Raw genomic sequence first — 21,216 nt, forward strand, 5'->3', positions numbered from 1 at the left:
GGGAAAATTTATCGTGGTGTAGAGCAGACACTGCTGGGCCAGTCTTGTTCCTCTGGAAAGTGAGATATGACTCTTTTCCCTAGTGACCTTTTTGGGATATGATGAGAATATTTGATATTCAGAAGTAGTTCTAAAGTTCACTAAGCGTATTAATGATGCAAATATATTTGGATTTAAAAATACTTTCAGTTTTTAAAAGCATTGATCTTTTCTGAGAAGACATTTCTTAGTGAGTTTCCATTAGAACTGAGGGAAAGAGGGAGAAGAACAATAGAGGAGGGGAGAGATGGGGAGGGAAGAAAAGGGGAGGGGAGAGAGCAAAAGAGGAGGCAAGGGGAGAGGAGGGGAGAGGAGAGATAGGAGAGAAGAAAGAAGAGGGGAGAGGAGAGGAGAACAATAGAGGAGGAGATAAAAAGGAGAGGAGAGGAAGGAGAATAGCACCCAAATTCCAAATATTCAGAGTTGCAAACTCAGAGATGATCCCACCCATCCTCATTTTCACCAATTGATTGGATTTGCATGTAGGTATTGAACACTTAGGGAATACTACTGAGCCAGGGTGGTGAAGAGAGCCGTGGGGCAGCTGGAAAGGAGTCTACACACTAGTTAGCCTTGCACATCCTTTCCAGTTCTCAGGTTTGCACAGAATCATGGTTTTAGTTCTGGGCTGGGTGCAGTTCAGCCCCAGGGCACTTGCTTAGCATGTGCCAGACCCTGGGTTCCATTCCCAGCACCACAGACATAAATATTGAAGGTTTTGGTCCCCAGAAAGAGTATGGTGACAAATCTAATCCTTTCCACGACAGATTGGGCTAATTCTGCAGAGCCCTCTTCCTACATCAGTCAGTTGGTGAAAAGATGTGTTATGCCTCTCCAGGCTTTCTTGATTGATAGCCCAGAACTAAAACCATGATTCTGTGCAAACCAAATATCAAAATTTGAAGGATACCTGGCTTTGCATACAACATGCTTCCTCTCCTCTGTATCCAACAATGGTCCCCCGAATTTAGCTTTTTCTGTACAGACACTTCCTGACAAGTGATGTGGTTACTTGCCAATAGTCTATCAGAAGTTGCAAATACTGTTGCCTAAAATGCCCCTTGACACACTCAACTTACACAACACCACAGCTTAGCAGCATGATTCTGTAGAGCATGGGAGGCCACTGTTGTGACCATGTGGCTGGCTGCCATCTCTATCTTACTACTGCTGCCCAGCATGGTAAGAGAAACACTCCCAATATCTCTAATCCCAGAAAAGATCAAAATTCAAAGTTAATTGTGGCTCTTGTGACATTATAGAGTGAGAAAACCAGAAAGCAGGCCATTGTAGTTCGAAAACCACCCATGCTGTCTACAAGGCACTGGTCACTTCCATGTTGCCTTTTGCTCTTGGTGACTCTGTGACATCTGCAGGGCATGTACTTTATCTCATTTTAGAGATGGGCTCTGACTACACAGGCTTATAGAAGAGCATGGAGAAAATCTATTATCTTTTGTTTCTGCTATGTGGAAATTATTCTAGTTTTTTTTTTTTAATTGTAGGAAGAGATTCACAACTATGTCATTTTGTGTTATTATATGTCATTTTTGTGTTATTTATAATAAATTATCTGGTCAGTAGATATATTATTTAATAAAGCTAGCCTTTTCTTTTAAAAAAGCCAATCAATTTTATTGATTTCTTTAATAAAATAGTTGTGCAGTGAGAACGACCTGTGGAAGATAATTATGGAAACAAACCTCTATTACAGGACTTGTAACAACTTTTTAAATAAATAAAGAGTCTAAGATACTCAGCTACTAATAATAGAAATAATTGAGATATATGAATATAGATTCCTGTTTAGCAGAATTTCCACAAAAATTGGAATTGCACAGAAAGAGGAGCATGGCTGCTGAGCAGAGACAATGCACTGACTCATCTGTTAGTTCCCTAAACCATGATATATAGATCTAACCTAAACCATGATATATAGATCTAACCTAAACCACGATATATAGATCTAACCTAAACCACGATATACAGATCTAACCTAAACCATGATATATAGATCTAACCTAAACCATGATATATAGATCTAACCTAAACCACGATATATAGATCTAACCTAAACCACGATATACAGATATACAGATCTAACCTAAACCATGATGTATAATCTAACCTAAACTTCACGGGAACAGATCAACGGTCTCTCACACTCCACTTTTCTTCCTACACTGAAGGCAAATGATTGCTTGGTGTTGGTTTTGTCTTTTCGAAATGCTGCTTACCCATGGGCTGCTCTTAGAGCATCTCATGAAGCCTCTTTACTATAGTTGCAAGTAACTGAAGCTTGTGGTTTAGGCTTTCAAATCTAATTTTAATCAAGGCTTGTCATTTCCACAAATGCCTATGCAGGCTGTGATCTAGTTATACTGTCTCACTCTCCTGCCCTTCCCCCAGTCTTAATGATCCCAAGTGGTATTTGGTCTGTAGTGGACCTGCCAGAGACAGTAAGGATGGAGTGCAGAGGGGAGCTCTGAGCTCAGATTTCACAGGTATGAGTCCAAACCTCTTTTTATCTGAGATGAGAGTAGAAGCCAAGAAAAATGTGTTAGTGCATTTTCTGTTTCTATCACAAATTACCTGAGCTGGCTGATATATCCAGAAAAGAGGTTTATCTAACTCACAGCAGCATCTTTTCTTGGGCCAGAACTCATCACTTAAGGTTTCCAAAGGAACCAGAAGGATCTTCAGATCCCTTCCTCCCCAGTGTTCGGACTGTTAATGGACACCGCCGTACCTGCACTTTTACATGGATGCTGGGGTTGAACTTGAATCTTCATGCACTTTCCTGACCAGTTGTCTCGCTAGGGCCCCTCCCCCAGAGAACTTCTTTGAAGAAAAGTGGTTACAGCATCTTTAGAGTAACCGTATCTCAGCACTCACCCAGCTGAGGGGGACTTTTTTTTCCCCCCATGGTGTCCCTCCAGTGTTCCAGCCTCTCTTGAAGTAACAGTAGTTCAGAGCAATGGGAGACAGTGCTGCAGAAGCTAACTATATCTGCACCATCCTACCTGGCTGCCCTGCTCTTAACTGGCATCTGAATGTGGAAGGGCAGGAAAGTGCCAACCTTGGATTGGTCCAGACATTTCTGGAGGAGTGAATGGGAGGTAAATGTGTGAGGGGCGAGTCAGTTATATTCCTCAGTTCATAGAACACTATAGTCATCAGTTTGTTGACAAATGTTTTATTTATTTATTTTTTTAGTTATTGATGTATTTTTTTGGGAGGGGATCATCACTCTTTATGGAAAACCCTGCAAATGAGTTCCGTATGTAGTTTTTTGTTTGCACATGTTTTGGAAAACTTAATTGTGTGTGTGTTTTCCATTAATATCAGTAGCCCTGTGTGGATTTTTCTTGTTTCTTATTTTTCATTAAACGTTGCTTATTAGATTATTATTAGATTCTTCTTATTAAACTGTTTATAAGATTTATCCCTATGTGGTTTGTGCCTAAATGTTGCAGTTAGAACAGGCCTGGATATTTTACCCTTAAAAATCAAGATTCTTCCGGGCAGTGGTGGCACACGCCTTTAATCCCAACACTCGGGAGGCAGAGACAGGAGGATCTCTTCGAGTTCGAGGCCAGCCTGTGCTACCAAGTGAGTTCCAGGAAAGGTGCAAAGCTACACAGGGAAACCCTGTCCCGCCCCCCCCCCCCCCCCCCCCCCCCCCGCAAAAAAAAATCAAGATTCTTTGTTGATTCCTGAAAGTGGACTCTCCATGCTCTGCTCCATATCGCATCGAAGCCTGAGAAGAATGGGTCAAAAAAAATTAGGACTGAAGGAATTTGCTTTGAGGAAAAGCTCCTTCTTGTCCTCTATCAAGTCTAGTTCTTTCAAAGACCATCAACATGGATATTCACTGATTTGTCAGTACACGATATACAGCCTATAATGCTGAGATCCTGCCTCTGAAAGTATCTGGAATATGTAATATAGTAAAGAAAAGGCAGTGTGAAATAAAGCCATCCTGGGAAATGAGCTCTCAGAGGAACGAACTAGAGCTTCAGCTGTCTGGGGATGTTAGCATGGAGGAGAGCCGGACTCTGTTCTTCTTTTGTCTTTTGAGGGAAGGTCTCACCATGTAATTCAGATTAGTCTCAAATTCTTGATCTTCTATTTCAGCCTCTGCAGTACCACCATGTCTAGAGCTTTGAATTTCACTTTTTAATCTTAAAGCATAAATGAGATTCTGATAGAATGCAAAAGACCTTACAGTCCTGGGAACCATGTGAGCAATGTAGTGCACGCTAGAAAGTATCAGGTAGAATCTTCTCTTTTTCTTTTCCCTTCCCCTCCCCACTCTTTCCCTCCCCTCCCCTCCCCCTTCTTCCTGGTTCCCATTTCCTTGCCCTCTCCATGGCCTCTCTTTCTTCCCCTCCTTCTTTTGAAAAGGATGAAATTTGGGTGAGTCAAAATGAGTTTTCTGGTGAATTGCAGGACCAGCTGTCCCCATTAGAATCCCTGTACATCTTGGTAGTTTGATGTTCTCAAATAATAATGGCTCTAATGAGTAAACTGAACCATTAATGCCTCGGTAAAATGCATTTCCAGAGTGGCAGTTTTCATTGTTTGAGCCAATGCCTTAGATCCAAGGACGTTTCATTATCATTTTTACTGAGTATATTTTAAACCCTAAGTCTACTTAAGTACCCTGCTACATCGTGGGACCCTCTGATGCTGCCATAGGTGTGAAGTTTGTTGATGTTTATCAGGGGTCGTGTGTGATGAGTTCACTGTTTATATTTTTTGTAACCTGACATAGTAGGAGTTCTTGAAGACTGGAGAACCACGTCATAAACGGTGGAGCTCTGTAGATCACATTAGTGAACCCTACCCTGGCAATGTTCTATTTGGCGCACCGATCCTGCTTCTTCACTGGCAGTATTCCTCGTAAAGCAAATCTCATCTTAAGTTGACTGTGATAGAATGAATGGCTGATACCCAAAGATCTACTGTAGGTCAGTTCAGACTGCTGCGCGCCCTTGAGGACAGCTGCTATGCACATGTTAGTTGCTCAGAGAGTTTCATGTCGACAGTGTTAGTGTGGGGGAAACATTCTCTGTGCTTTAAGGCAGTGGTGGTTTTGCAATCGGCAAGCTGCAACCTCAGCCCCAAATGGGAGTGTGTTTGTCTTGCTTACACTCAGCTTGGGTCTCTGAATTTTGCTCATTTCCTTTTCTTGCAGAACATTTTATCAAGGCCCTGCCAGAATATCACGTGGTGGGGCCAGTCCAAGTAGATGCCAGCGGACATTTTCTGTCGTACGGACTGCGTCATCCTGGCTCCAGCAGCAGGAGAAAGAGATCCACGGGCCACTCTGAGGACAAGGTGTACTACAGAATTTCACACGAAGAAAAAGACCTGTTTTTCAATCTGACGGTCAACAGGGAATTTCTTTCCAATGGCTATGTCGTGGAGAAGAGATATGGGAACCTTTCCCATGTGAAGATGGTGGCTTCCTCTGGCTCACCCTGCCATCTCAGGGGCACGGTTGTGCAGCAGGGCACCACAATTGGGACAGCAGCCCTCAGTGCCTGCCAAGGACTGGTGAGTATCTCATGTCCCCCTTCCTTAGCCTAAGAACCGTATGCTAACAGGTGCATACCGGACATATGCCAATTGAGCCCTGTGGTGGGGGCCATCCTGGATTCCAAAGGAACTGGAAGACTATGGATACTGGTCTAATCTAATCAATTCTGAGGTGCAGAGAATGAGGTTAGGAAGTAGAGGGGGCTCCAGGGAGGTAGGGGGAACAGCTTGGAACAAAACCAGAAAAACCGGAGGGGAGTTTGAGTTGGTCTTTACACTTTGGGGCAGCTTCAGGGTCACCTGTTGGTTCACTCTCTCTCTTGCTTTGAGTTAGGAAACTCTGATTTGGACTGAGTAAGAATGTTACGAATACTAACTGCGGCTGTTAGGATGTACTTGGTCATCAGACTTCCTGTGGGACCCTGAAATGCCTGTAGGTGTTGTTGATCTTCTGTTTCTTTTGGTTTTGTTTCATCTGTAAAACGGAGGCAATGAGAAAACAGGCTCGGAGAAGGGGTTGAGAACAACGTGGCCATCTGTTGTTTGAATAAAGTTTTACTGAAACACATTCATATTCAGCTATTTACATAAAATCTGTGGCCCCTTCTAAACCATGCAGCAGAATTGAGCAGTGCCTTACTAAGGGTCATATGTCTCTGAAAGCTGAAAATGCTATCTGGCTTTCATGGAAGAAGTTTTCTGACTGTAGTTGTAGTGTATTTTAGGAGGGTGTTTAATACATAACTATATTCAATGAATGCCAGCTCCCTCTCCTCTTATTTTAATTTAAAAAAAATGCAGAATGGATGATGTGGCTTGTCTAAAGTCCCTCTCCCACCATCCCCCCTTTTTTTCTTTTTGAGGGAACATGAGGAAGCCTGGAAGTGCTGAATAGGTTTCTTGTGCTGGTTAATTTTGGTATACATTCCCACTAGTACACACTGCCTCTCAAAGTGTGACAAAGTTTGGTTTTCAAAATCTGCACACATATTTATATATTTGTGGGGCTGTGGGGTTGCATGGTGGAATACTTGGCTATTATGTTTGAAGCCCCAGGTTCAGTCTCTAATAGTGGTAGATAAATGCAAGAATGTAAAAGATTGATTCCTTTACCCTTTTACTTGTAGCTGCACCCATGGGGACAGCTCTGCCAGCTATTGCATGGGAAATGGTGTAGGAACCGTGCTGAGGTTAGCTGAGGTTCCCCTCAAGTTGAGTGGAGGGGCCACATGCACTCACACTGTATGTCTGGCTGACTATATGTACTTGTTCATCAGACTTCCTGTGGGAACCTGGGCTGTCTGTAGATCTTCCTCCTCCTCCTCCTCCTTCTCTTCACCCTCCTCCTCTTCTTCCTCCTCCTCCTCCTCTTCCTCCTCCCCTTCTTTTGCCATCTGTAGAGACAATGATTAAACAGGCTCAGAGGATTGCACACTCTGGTGACCTGTGATTTCATGAAGAATCTTCATAAAGAAAGTTGGGTTATGGTTGCTCTGAGCTTTGCCAAACAAAATCACTCGGACACCAGCATTCTTGCAGAAAGCATTTGTATTATCTTCCCATTACTGCTTTTCACTGAGAATTCCTATTCTGCATGGTTTAGAACTCTCTATCTGCATGGTTTGGCCAAGCAACGTGTCAAGTACCAATACAGCACAGATATGCCTGTTTGAAAAGTATCACTAACCTGTTCTCTGTGACTCATGTTCATGGAAGTCTGAGAAGCTTAGCCTGGAGCATTTGTTCTGAGCTCTGGATCAATGTTGGGACCACCCGATATGAATGAAAATATCATAATAAAACCCATTTCTTTGTGTGCTAACCCAAAATTAATGAAATGTGTCCGTTGTTGCCTGGTATTTTATATCTGAGGCACTGTGATTTAATTGGTTTGATAGTGGAGCCAGGCACCTGTCTTTTGTGAAGCTTCCCAGGTGAGTGCAGTCAATAGAAGTTACCAGGAGACAGAATCTTAATTAGCAGTACTGGCCAGCAGGAATGCAGCTGTTCTCCCCAGGGAGTTCGAACCAGCTACCTGCAGCAAGAACTGCTGCTTTAAATTGCCCCTGCTTTCCTTTCCCTTTTCAAGGGAAATTGCATACCAAGCCTTACCTCTTTTAGGAATAGAATGCTAGGATCTTTTCAACTTCCTAGTGTTCCAGGAGCAGTGAATACCAACCACCATGTGGGTATTTTCAGAGTCAGATTCCAGATTCATACTAAGTACAGGAGGCTACAGGGGTAGTCAAGATGGCAAAAATTTTAACTCTTAGAATCAAATCATCTGGATCATTTTGTTAGAAATACTCCAATGGGGTTCTTTTGGAGATTCTCACATATCACCTAGCAATTAATGGGTGACTATAAAATGGTACCAAAAGCCAAGCAAAATTTTCCCGTTGGTAAGCTACATCACTGACTGGTTTTAAGTGTGTAAGCTAATATACCCAAATCCATCAATGCCCACTTAGAATGGTCCTGGTCAGAAGGAAGTAGATAGAGTTGAATCTGACTTTACGTGACCACACGCCTAGAATCTGACATTTGGAATATTTGTCCTCTCTTTCACACAGGGATGATCCCGCACTGAACACATTTGGGAAGCCTTTTGGGGGAATGGGACACTTTCACCGTGTGCCAGTTAGTTTTCTTCAACTTGACACAAAACTGAGGATACAAGGGGAAGACAGAAACTCAATTACAGAATTGTTTCCATCAGGCTAGCCTATGGGAATTTCTGTGGGGGCATTTTTTTTTTTTTTTTTTTTTTTTTGATTGCTGATTGATGTGGGAAGGGCTGGGTCCACTGCTTATGGTGACACTTGTGGATAGGTAGTCCTGAGCAAGCAATGGGAGGGCCAATCCATTCAACATCATCTCACCGTGGTCTCTGTATCTGTTACTGAAGCATGCCTCCATGCTCTTAACTCCTGCTCTGGCTTCTCCTGATGATGGGCCATGATGTGGGAAACCATTTCTTCTTCAAGTTGATTTTTGCCATTGTTTTATCATAGCCACAGAAACTCAACATGGGAACTAGAATACGTGCTTCTCTCACCCAGGGCTCAGGGATCATGTATTCTTTGCTCAGGTGTGGTCTTTGGTGTATGACTTAGGAGGCTGCTTTTTTCTTTCCTTTCCATTTTTCCTCTTAAAGTTGTCTATGAGGTTTCTTAATCTGCTCTGAAGCAGGGCTATATGGCTTCAAAGGGAAGACCCTCGGAAAATCACTCATATAAAGCTTGGAACAGCTTTCTTCATTTAATGTCCTCTCTCATAGCTCAGGTCCCCACCACCCTGGGAGCTACATCCAGACTGAGTTATCCACATCCTCAGCTGAGTATTACCTGCCAATCATGAACATCATCCCATCTCCACAAAATGTTCATAAACTTTGAAATAGTGGAGTTTGTTTTGCTGGAAAAGCTTAGTGGGTTTGTTCTATTTCAAGCCATTCAATGGAGAAAGGTAATCCTTTAATGGGTTATATTCCAACCGTAGCCTCAGTAAAAGTTAGAATCCCAGCAGGCATGGTTTAGGGTTTGCTGCTGGCAGGTGCCTTAAGGGATTGGTTCCCAATGAGTCTGTTGTATTTCAGTTCATATTTATGTACTAGAAGGACAGTACAGAAGTTAGATTTCATACTCTCACACCACACAGAATCAGGCTTGTGATTTTATGAGGCACTTAACTTCTACCAATACCTTCTGCACTGAGTATATTGGTCAGTAAACATTTTTTTTTCCCTAGCCAAAAAGGGTTATTTAATTCCTGGTCACAGCCTTTTTTACATACTGCCTTATTAAAACAAGTGCTGGTCTTGGCTTGTCAATTCTTGCCTACATTCCAGCCCTTGCTGGTGAAGAGCTGATCGTGAGTCTCCCTAGGGCCACCCAGCTGTAACTTCCATTCATCTCTGGCCTCCGGTTTTCCTTTTTCTTTTGGAACATTGAGATTTGCTTTCTTGTTTATATTCAAATGTGTACTAAAATTGGAACCAACTGTTTTCCTAGTTTTTTTAATTTTAATTTAATTTAATTTTTATTTATTTATTTTTTTGGTTTTTCGAGACAGGGTTTCTCTGTGTAGCTTTGCGCCTTTCCTGGAACTCCCTTGGTAGCCCAGGCTGGCCTTGAACTCACAGAGATCTGCCTGGTTCTGCCTCCATTAAATTTAGTATCCCTCCAATTCTTTTTAGTATGATATATGATACTTAAGCAAAGATACTTTCCCTTTCCTTCCCTCCCCCTCCCTTCCTGTTCACCTCCCTCCTTCTTCCTCTCTTCCTTTCCCCCAGTCTCTTTCTTTTCCTTTATCCCTGCTCCCTTATGCCTCCCTTCTTTATTTACCTAATTTCTTCAGAACCATTTATTGACGGCCTGTATTTCCTCTATTAAATTACTTTCATGCTTTTATAAAAATCCCCCGGTCAAATTTCTAAGTGAGTTCTAAGTTTAGGTTCAGTTCTAATAGCCTACACTTTTCATTACTGTGGCTATGCAATTAGCTTTGAAGTCAGGTGGATTGACTGCTTCCATTTTAGTCTCCTTTTCTAAACTGTTTCAGTGATTCTAGTTCTTTAGTCTTTCCATAGAAATTTTAGAATAATCTTGTCTACCAAAACTCGATGAAATTTTGATAGGAATTATTCTGAACCTGTATATGATCTTGGGGAGAAATCACATCCCTGCTGTGTTGAGTTTTCCTGGGCTTGAATGGTATTTTTTAAATCTTTAAGATATTCCATTGGAGGTTTTTTTCAGCATTTTAGTCCTACATTTATGCATTTAGTTTATAAAGAATCTATATGTAATAGAGTAGGGCATCGTGTACTTTGTTATCTCTGGATGTAGAGAGGGGATTCTTGTATACCAAAGGATGATTGGTGTATGTGTTATCCACGTTTGGGCATTTGGATTGTTTTTATATATTTAATGTTCTGTATCCTGATTTCAATTCCTTGTCTATATAGCCAGATACAGAAGTGTTGAATCACATAGTAATTATACTTAGTTTTTTTTTTTTTTTTTTTTTTTTTTTTTTTTTTTTTTTTTTTTTTTTTTTTTTAGGAATCTCCATACCATTTTCATGATTGTTCTAACTTATGTTCCTGTCAGCAGTATACCAAGTACAGGGTTACTTTTTCCACATGCTCACCACCACATGGTGTCATCCTCCCAAGAAAACTATAAAAATCTCAGTGTGGTAGAGAATAGAGGACCAAAGATCATGGTTCAACTGAAAAATCTAGAAAGATCTCATGGAGAGAAGTGCAAGTCTTGGAGCCACTGTGGATCGAACATATGAAAGAGAGGAGAAAACAACTCATTTAGTGTATTACCTGAGAATTAAAATGATAGCATTGAAGCCTTGACATTACTTCCTGGCATTGGTCTACATAGTAATGTTATTTTATTATTTATCCACAGCACTAAAATCACAGGCAACAAAAGAAGTACATAAGACCATAAAATCAAAAGATTCCAGCAGAAGAAAAAGGCCAACAGACTACAAAGTGTGTGTGTGTGTGTGTGTGTGTGTGTGTGTGTGTATATATATATATATATATATATATATATATATATATGCATGTGTGTGCACATATACATATAAATGTATATATGTATATATACTCATATATATATATATATATATATATATTTATACACACACACACACATATTCAGTACTCTGGTTCATTTATTGGTTTATGAAGAATAGTTGTTGTCTTTATCCAGATGCTTGGCACACTACACTAAGATTGTCTTTGAAAAGTTTGCAATGAACTTTGTGTTGCTGGTGGGTTCTCTTTTGTTTTCCTCAGACCTGATGTCTCTCTGCTTCACTTCACAGTTAATTACTGCTAATTGAAATACGTTTTCTCTTTGTTTAGAAGTGCTGTGTCATTATGGTTTGTCTCCAGTTGTGTCGGTGTCCTTTGCTTCTTTCTACACACTTAGCTGCAGAAGTGCCCCTTGTGTTCATCTATCGTTACTCTTCTCCAGTCTCTCAGATGACCACCATCTCTCATCTGTGGAGTGTCATATTCATCATCCATTTATCACGCCGATCTCTGCATCTGTTTCTATACAGATGTATGCACACCTTTGAAGTCCAGCAGTCAACCCTGACCCCTCCTTGGCACTCCAGCAGTCAATTTCCCCTTGCTGTATAGAGACCTAATAGCGAACCCAAATCTCACATCCTCTATGCTCCGGTTGATCTCCCCTCCTCCAGTTCCCTCATCCCTATACTTGTCACCTCCACTCAGTGGCCCCGAATCAACCCCCTTAGGATATCTCATCATTAGCTTCTCTCTTTCTCTCACACTCTACATCTGCTCTTGTCAGCAAATCCCATCAACTCTGTCTTGCTGTCAACTCTGTACAGAATCTGCATTCCTGTCACCAGCACAGCTAACATTACAGCCCACTTATTCTCAGCAGGAATAGTTTGGCTCTCCAGGGTATATTTGGTAATATCTGGAGGTGTTTTTTTTTTTTTTTGTTTGTTTGTTTGTTTGTTTTTTTAATTGCTATGACTGGGGAAGAGGGAATGGTTTCTACCATCAGGTAAGAAGAGGCCAAGGATGGTGCTTTCACAACAGGAGATCAGGTGGCCCAAGATATCAGTAGTCTTGAGGTTCAAAACCCCTTCCCTTGTCCCAGTTGTCATTTTCTGTCATCTGGACCTTGCTCTGACCTTCTCAGTAGTTCCCTCAACCTTTCCCCTTAATTCTTGGAAGCCATTTCCCATGGCCAGCCTAGTCTTCATGTCTGCATGCAGTAACACTAGTCTGTTAAGATCTTCTGCTAGTTGTATATCAAAGCAGAGTGAAACCTAAATCTCTTGCTCAAGGTTCCAGGGTGTTCTCTGGTCTGGCACTGCCCACTGCCAGCCTTCTGTCCAATATACCCTCCTTCAGAAATATGTCTTCTCTCTGCTTCTCAAATGTACCAAGCATACCCTAGACTCATGAGCTTTGGGTATGCTCTTCTTTATACCTGGCACCCCCTCCCAAGCTCTAATTTCTGTTTAGTTTATTTTCTTATCTTCAGACCTTTAGCTTAAAGTCTTTTTTTTTCTAACCCAAACTACAGAGGACATCTCCACAATTCAATCACACTGCCTATTTCGTTTTTCCTTTTCACTTTTTCTCCTTCTTCTTCTTCTTCTTCTTCTTCTTCTTCTTCTTCTTCTTCTTCTTCTTCTTCTTCTTCTTCTCCTCCTCCTCCTCCTTCTTTTTTATAAATTTGTTGTTTTTTTTTGTTATATATTTACTTTGTGTGTGTATGTGTGTGTATGTAAGTGTGTATATGTGTGTGTGTGTGTGTGTGTGCGCGTGCGCACAGGTACATTCATGCCATGGTGTTCTTGAAAGTCAGAGGAGAATTCTCAAGAATCTATTCTCTCTTACCTCTTTGTAGAATCTAGGCATTAAACTCAGAATATTATGAGTAAGACTACACATGCACACACACATGCGCGCGCGCACACACACACACACACACACACACACACACACACACACACGCGCACACACACACACATATATTGTCTTCTATCCTTCCCCCAAGTGCTTTCTTACAGTTTGCACAAATGAACTGTTGCTGTCATACCCTATTAGCCCTTGTGTCCACAGTGTTTGTCCCAGCTTTGTGGGTCTGGGATGATCATTACCTGAGGATATTATAGTCCATTATGAGCATGTTTTCCAAAGTCCGAGTCATTCATTTTCAAATAATAGTGTGAGGAGGAGGTGGAGGAGGAAGAGGGTGTGTGTGTGTGTGTGTGTGTGTGTGTGTGTGTGTGTGTTGACCAAATAGACTTTTCCGATGTGCTAGAGAAAACCTCACAGTTCCTAATCCCCATATCTCACTTACTTCAAGGTGAAGAGTAAGTCTGTTTATTTCCTGAAGTGTAGAGCTCTGTATTTCTGATCATTCCTAAATAATGACTTGGAACAGTTATATAAAGGCCCAGATTGTATAATTTTATGTAGAAAAACGTTTTGTGGATCATCCAAAGCTTCTGAGACAGTGACACATTCTTCTGAAATACCTACTCAAGAGTCACTCAGGAAAGCAGCCTTTGTCTCCTTGTCTGCCAAGTTGTTCTGAGATAAAGAGTTTTGTTTTTGTCATGGAAACAAATGAAATGTGTTCTCTGAAAAGAAATTTAGCCCTCCTTTCCCTGTGACACAGGAGGCCATGGAGCTGTGGGAGACTCTAGCAGGTTCTAACCAACAAGCTTTCAATTAGTGAGGATATGCTGGTACATTTTGGATGCTTTAAACTTGTTCAATTCTAATTCACCCCAAAGCAAGGGTTAAGTATCCTCTTGCTGTGTTCCTGCTAAGAGTGGGGATTAGTGGCATTTAAATACCAGTGTCCTGTGATGGATGGTGTCCCTAGGGGACGGATGTTTCAGGCCATGAACAGCCTCAAAGGCAGTCCAGTTCTGGGCCAGCTGAAAAGCCCTGCTGGTTCCTTTACCACACACAGAAAGAATGCAACTGTTTCTAAGCTCTTATTCTGGAACTTCAGAGGAAGTCAGATGTAGCTGGGGAGTGACATCCACTGGCCAGCTGTGTGGGAAAACTCACCCCTCCAGGCTTCCTGCCTGCTTCCCAGTCATGAATGTGGTGGTGGGGGGGGACACGACGACAGGGGGAGGGAAAGGGGGCTCATTTATAGGAACAACTCATTTGGGTGGTGGTGGTGGCCTATGTGTCAGAGGTCATAATTCCTTTCCAGGGAAAGGAAAACAAATGCCCTGTTTATCCCCTGACTGATTCAGGATGAGGAATTTCCCCTGACCTCTGACCTTTGGGGTTGCCTGTTCAAACCCATGCTGACTCAGACATGAGACACTGGACCGAGAGCCTCTGACTAGCAGACATTCCTCTTTCACTGTGAATGCTTTGTGGAGCAGGCTCTTACACACAAGTGGGCCCCCACTTCCCTTCTGTTTCTTCAATACTGTTTTCATTCATTGGTTTCACCTTTTAAGTTCCCATCATGATGGACTGGAGGTGGGAAGGAGAGGTCCAAGATACCTATACTTGGAGAAGCAGCATTATTTTATCCACTGCCTGGGTCCTGGAGTCAGGAGTCCTTCCTGGACTGGAGAAAGAACTGAGGAAAAAGTCTCTATTAATATGGGACACAGGAGGCCAAATACCCTATTACAGGTTTAACAGCCTTGTCTAAATGTTTACATAGATTCGTCTACAGCTGGACATGGCTCTCTTCTCATGGACACCTCTTCTCTAGAGACTATCACAGCTGTTTTCATCCCAGAAACCAAAGGCTGGGAAGTTGGAGTGTTCTTCTAATATTCCAGCCTTGATATTTCTGTTCTTTTTGCCTCCTTGTAAATCATAGGTTTGAGGAGCTTAAATCTTAGAAATATGTAGTTCTTTTCATAATGTCGCCATTGACTGACATATATTAATAAGGGTTTGGGAAAATGGGCAACTAGGAGGACGAAGCTCCAAGTTCTGTGTAATTAAGAGAACAAGTTTTAGTTACTTGTTGGAGGTCATCTTTAGTACCACAGGAGTAGACATTTTCAGACAACCTGTATAGAACAATTCCACTGGATTTGGGGGTCAGGAACATAAGACATAGCTGAATTAGATCTAATTATGTCACCCCATACAAGCACCTCTTTGATGTATGTTACCCCGTGGCCCATGGATCAGAAGTATGAGCATCTCACAGGAGCTAGTTAGGAATGCAGATTCTTGGCTCATACCTACCTGCCAAATCAGACTTACACGTTAATAGGATTCCTAGGCAATCTCAGTGTGTATAAATATATGAGAAACACTGACCCACTGACCCAGAGATACTAATGTTGTCTTATTTTACCTTTTTGTGGATTGCAGTTTTTGGCAAATTATTTTCCTAAAAGCCCAATGATGCTTATGCACTTCAGCAGGAGGTGCCGTTGCTTTGCTGTAACCAACACAGACTGGTGAAGGGTTTTGTGTTGGTGTTCTTTGCCATGACCTGAGATGAACAGTCTAAGTAGGAAAAGAAGTTTTACTCTCTGGTCATTTCTGTTGTTTTGAGCCTGTGACCAAATAGAACATCATGGTGGAAAAAAGTTGCTTACCCCATGCTAGCTAGGAAACAAAGAGAGAGTAGTTGATTGATTTTACTCTTACTCTTTGGTGGCCCGCCACCCAAATCCCAAATAAACACACAGAGGCTTATTACTTATAAATGCCCAGGGTCTAGATTGGCTTGTTTCTTGTTTGCTTTTCTTAACTTAAATTATCCTGTCTACCTTTTGCCTCTGGGCTTTTTCCTTTTTCTATTCTATATTTCTTTCTTTCCTTCTTACTCTATGGCTTGTGGTGTGGCTGGGTGGCTGGCCTCTATTGTCCTCTCTCCTTTCCTTGATCCTTCTTCTCTTCCCAGATTTCCCCTCCTATTTATTCTCTCTGCCTGCCAGCCTCACTTATCCTTTCTCTGCCATTTAGCTTTTTATTAGACCAATCAGGTGTTTTAGACAGGCACAGTAATACAGCTTCACAGAGTTAAACAAATGCAACATAGAAGAATGCAACATATCTTTGCATCATGAAAGCAAATGTTCCACAGCATGAACAAATGTAACACATCTTACAATAATATTCAACATCAGGAAGGGATATTTTCAAATGTCTTTTGGGAGTATGATGATGGTGACCTAGCTTCCTCCACAAGGTTCTGCTTCCTAAATGTTCCACCATCTCCCAGTAGTGGCATTCCCTGAAAACCAAGCCTGTTAGAGTGGAAATGAAAGGTATCCCCCTCTGACTCCCTGTTTATCCAGGAGATCTTAACTATTTCTCCTTCTTGGGGTGATCCATGCATGTCCCTCTTAGGGTCTTCTCTGTTACTTAGCTTCTCTGAGGTTGTAGATTGTAACCTGGTTATCCTTTGCTTTACATTTAATATTCACTTATGAGTGAGTACATACTTGTGTTTCTGGGTCTGGGTTACCTCACCCAGGATGATTTTTTTCCCATTTGCCTGCAAATTTCATGATGTCTTTTTTTTTTTTTTTTTTTTTTTTTTTTTATAACTGATGAGTAATTCTCCATTGAGTAAATGTACCATATTTTCTTTATCCACTCTTCCATTGAAGGGCATCTAGGTTGTTTCCAGGTTCTAGCTATTATGAATAATGCTGCTATGAATATAGTTGAGCTAATATCCATATGGTATGATTGTGTATCCTTTGGATATATGCCCAAGTGTGGTATTGCTGGGTCTTGAGGTAGATTGATTACCAATTTTCTTAGAAACCACCATACTGATTTCCAAAATGGCTGTACAAGTTTACACTCCCACAAGCAGTGAAGTAGTGTTCCCCTTTACTCTACATCCTTTCCAGCATAAGCTGTCATCAGTGTTTTTGATCTTAGCCATTCTGACATGTGTATGATGCTATCTCAGAGTCAGTTTAATTTACATTTCCCTGATGAATAAGGATGTTGAGCAATTCCTTAAATGTCTTTTGGTCATTTGAGATTCTTCTGTTGAGCATTATCTGTTTAGATCTGTACCCCATTTTAAATTGAATTATTTGGTATTTTGCTGTCTAGTTTCTTGAGTTCTTTATGTATTTTGGAGATCAGCCCTCTGTCAGATGTGGGGTTGGTGAAGATCTTTTCCCATCTTGTAGGCTGCCGTTTTGTCTTATTTACTGTCCTTTGCCTTATAGAAGCTTCTCAGTTTCAGGAGGTCCCATTTATTAATTGTTGATTTCAGTGTCGGTGCTACTAGTGTTATATTTAGGAAGTGGTCTCCTGTGCCAATGTGTTCAAGGCTACTTCCCACTTCCTCTTCTATCAGGTTTGGTGTAACTGGATTTATGTTGAAGTCTTGGATCCACTTGGACTTGAGTTTTGTCAGTGGCAATAGATATAGATCTATTTGCAGTATTCTATATGTAAGAGGGTTCTGTGCTGTTGTTCCCTTTGGGGGAGGGGGCCAAGTAGGCACAGTGTCAAATCACAAAGACTTCCAAAGAATGTCCAAACAACAAGCTCAGTTTATTTAGGAAGAGGCAAGCCTTATATAACCCTCCACCTCACCCTGGGGGAGGTCTGATGAATATACATCTACTGGTGTGACATGGCTGCCTCTCATTGGTCCAGGTCATCTCCAGATCTTGTTTCAGCTGCTGCTGTTGCTAAGGCCCTTAGGCAGACCCAGGTTGGCTCTCAGAAACTATTTTTTTTTTCCCTGTTAGGGATGAGTCACCCCACACATCCAGTTATATCAGCACCATTTGTTGGAGGAGGGAAGTGGGGGATGAGGAAATGGGTTGGGATAGTTGAGTTGGGGAAGAGACAGAGAAGAAGAGCAAGGAAAGAGATATCCTGATAGAGGGAGCCATTGTGGGATTAGGTATGGATTAGGGAGAAACCTGGTGCTAGGGAAATTTCCAGGAATCCACAAGGATGACCCCAGCTAAGACTCCAAACAATAGAGTTGGGGATTTAGCTCAGTGGAAGAGCACTTGCCTAGCAAGCACAAGGCCCTGGGCTTGATCCTCAGCTCAAAAAAAAAAAAAAAAAAAAAAAGAAGACTCCAAACAATCAAACAATAGTGGAGAGGGTGTCTGAACTGGCCTTCCCCTGTAATCAGTTTGATGACTACCTTAATTGTCATCACAGAACCTATAACCAGTAACTGATGGAAGCAGATACAGTGATGCACAGCTAAGCAATGGGTGGAGTTCCCAGAATCCAGTTAAAGAGAGGAATTATATGAGCAAGGGGGTCAAGATCATGATGGAGAAACCCACAGGGACAGTTGACCTGAGCTAGTGGGAGCTCATGGACTCTGGACTGACAGCTGGGAGCCTTCATAGGACTGAGCTAGGCCCTCTGAATGTGGGTGACAGTTGTATGGCTTAGGCAGTTTGTGGGGCCCATGGCAGTGAGACCAGGACTTATTCCAGGTGCATGAACTGGCTTTTTGGAAGAATACTTTGCTTAGCCTTGATGCAGGGGGAGGGGCTTGGTCCTGACTCAACTTGATATGCCAGACTTTGTTGATTCTCCTTGGGAGGCCTTATTCTCTCTGAGGAGTGGATGGGGGTTGGGATGGGGTGACGGTGGGTGAGTGTGAAAGGGAGGGAGGGGAAACTGCAGTTGGTATGTAAAGTGGGGGGAAAAAACTTTTAATTTATTTTTTTATTTTATTTGCATTGGTGTTTTGCTGCATGTGTATAGACTGTGTGAGGGTGTCAGATCTTGGAGTTACAGACAGTTGTGAGCTGCCATGTGGGTGCTGGGACTTGAACCCAGGTCCTCTGGAAGAGCAGTCAGTGCTCTTAACTACTGAGCCATCTCTCGAGCCCCCCCCCAAATAATTAAAAAAAGAGAGAAATGTACCCCCCTCCCCAAGAGCACCCTTAACAGGGGACTGGATCTTCTGCACATGGGTCTGTAGGAGGTACTGGATCATGACCTCATTCACAGATTAATTCATTGACAATTTCATAGATGAGTGGACTCTTAGTGGGTGGGGCCTAGCTACACAAAGCAGGTCACTCACTAGAGGTGTGCCTTCAAAGGATGTATCTGCCAGCCAGGTTCTTCCTCTCTTTCTGCTTACTAGCCACCCTGAACTGAGAAACCTCTTCCACCTTATATTTCTACCATGCTATTCTACCTTGCCTCAGACCCAAAGCTGACCATGAACCAAACAATTAGCTAAAATGACGAGTCCTTCCTTTAAATGGATTGTCTCGGGTATTTTTTGTCAGGGTGAATGGAAGGCAAAGCCTTCAGCAGACGAATCTTTGAGGTATATTTATAATCCAAACCATGATAGAAGAGTCATAGCAATTCAATGTGATTCAGATAAAGATTCAGTGGGCTGGGGAGATGGCTCAGCTGGCAAAGTCCTTGCTGTACAAGCATGATGACTGGAGTTTGGATCCCCAGCACCCATGGGAAAGATGGGTATGGGGTAGTATACCCTTTAATTCCGGCACTGGAAAGGTAGAGATGAGATGATCACAGGGGATGGATGGCTAGAGAATCTAGCTGAATTGGAAAGCTACAGGCTCAATGAAAGGCATTGTCTCTAAAACATAAGGTAGAGAACACGAAGATATCCAACATTGACCTATGACCTCTGTATGCATGTGGATGCACTTGTATACGCATGTGCACACACACAGGAGCATGATGTACTCGTGTGTAATACATACTCAGGCTGGGAAGACTTTTGGGACCTTGCGTACCAAAGTAAGAGTGGTTATAGGGACCAAATAAGGATGCTCAGGGCAGTCCTGTTTTTTGCTCATCATACTGTTCTGTTATGTGAACCAATTTTATCAGAACAGCTGCTGCTTAGATTCTTTCTTTCCCAACTATCTGGTGGGTGTGCCAAGCAACGGCACCGTCTTAGTGTCTCCGTCCAAGCTGTTGAGAAGGGACAGGCTTTGTGGGACAGACCATGACAGCTGGCACTGTTTCTGTTTTTATTCTCAGCCCCAAGGATGGGCCTTGATGTTAAACTTGGGTTAAGGGTGGGGAACGCTGGTGCTCTCCAAATACTTTCTTAAGAGTGCAGGCGTGGGGCTTTCCAAGGTGGTAATCAAAGTCTGGGTACAGTAGGGGGTGGCAAATCACAAGCCAGACTTCCTTATGGACAGACACTCCTTGTAGGCAGGGCTGCCAGTGGCAGCTCACCTGCCAGGCAGGAAGGGCCATGGCCATGGCCTCTGCTCACAAATGTCGTCTTAGCTCTATGCCTAGCTAAGTGAGTGGAGGATCAGGAGATGGTGTGACCGGGTTTCCTTTTCCATGTCTCCATAAATCGTTTAATTCCACGGCTGCCTTGTCTGCCTTCCTTTAGTAATCATGTCTGCTTATTTTCTATTAAGACCTTTCAAACAGGCGCAGAAATTTTCCATAAAATAGCACAGAATAAGGCATGCCTTTATCTGACTTCACTGAATGGTATGTCTCGTTGGAATTTTTCATTTTCCACCCTCAGATATTCCAAGCATTTATTTAATATATTAGTGCATTAATAGTTCCTACCAAACCTAGTTCTCTCAACTTTTAGACTGTATATTCGCATTTATACATTCCTTCATAATTCTATAGCTACATCTGTTGGGAAAGCAGAGAAACAATGTTATCAACGATAAAGAGAATTAATACTAGGTGGTCCCATTTAACAGCATCTGTCATCTTACTGGGTCATGAGGCACCACTGTCTTTCTCCTAAGCACTCTTCCTTTCCTTTCTTCTAGAACATTCTTTCTGGAGTTTTCTCTTCCATCCTTCAGTTTGTTGGATAGATACCCCCACCCCTACTACCATTATTATGGATCTTCTAGGTTTTAAGGATAGAAAGGACCCTTATTTCCAGTTTTGTGTGTGTGTGTGTGTGTGTGTGTGTGTGTGTGTGTGTGTGTGTGTGTTTTAACTTTCTTGTTTCTTGTTCTCTTACTTGCCTCTGCTTTAATTTTTGTCCCTTTTCTTTATTTTTTATTTGTAAAAGAAACATAGGTGATTTAGACATTAAAATCAATCTTAGAGACAGTCAATACTTTCTTATTTTTCCTCCAGCCTCTGCAAAGGTAAAATCTCAGAAGGAGATTACT

At 42.1% G+C, this 21,216-nt stretch overlaps 1 protein-coding gene across 1 annotated transcript in view; it reads left to right on the top strand.

The window, feature by feature from the left end:
• Positions 1–21,216, top strand: part of Adamts12 (ADAM metallopeptidase with thrombospondin type 1 motif 12) — a 253,145-nt gene that overhangs the window by 1,664 nt on the left and 230,265 nt on the right. Inside the window, exon 2 of the mRNA XM_036207207.1 lies at positions 5,240–5,601. Coding sequence (XP_036063100.1) covers positions 5,240–5,601 — 362 coding nt within the window. The remainder of the gene's footprint in view (positions 1–5,239; positions 5,602–21,216) is intronic.

The sequence above is a fragment of the Onychomys torridus genome, chromosome 15, assembly GCF_903995425.1.
Source record: "Onychomys torridus chromosome 15, mOncTor1.1, whole genome shotgun sequence".
Taxonomy (NCBI): domain Eukaryota; kingdom Metazoa; phylum Chordata; class Mammalia; order Rodentia; family Cricetidae; genus Onychomys; species Onychomys torridus.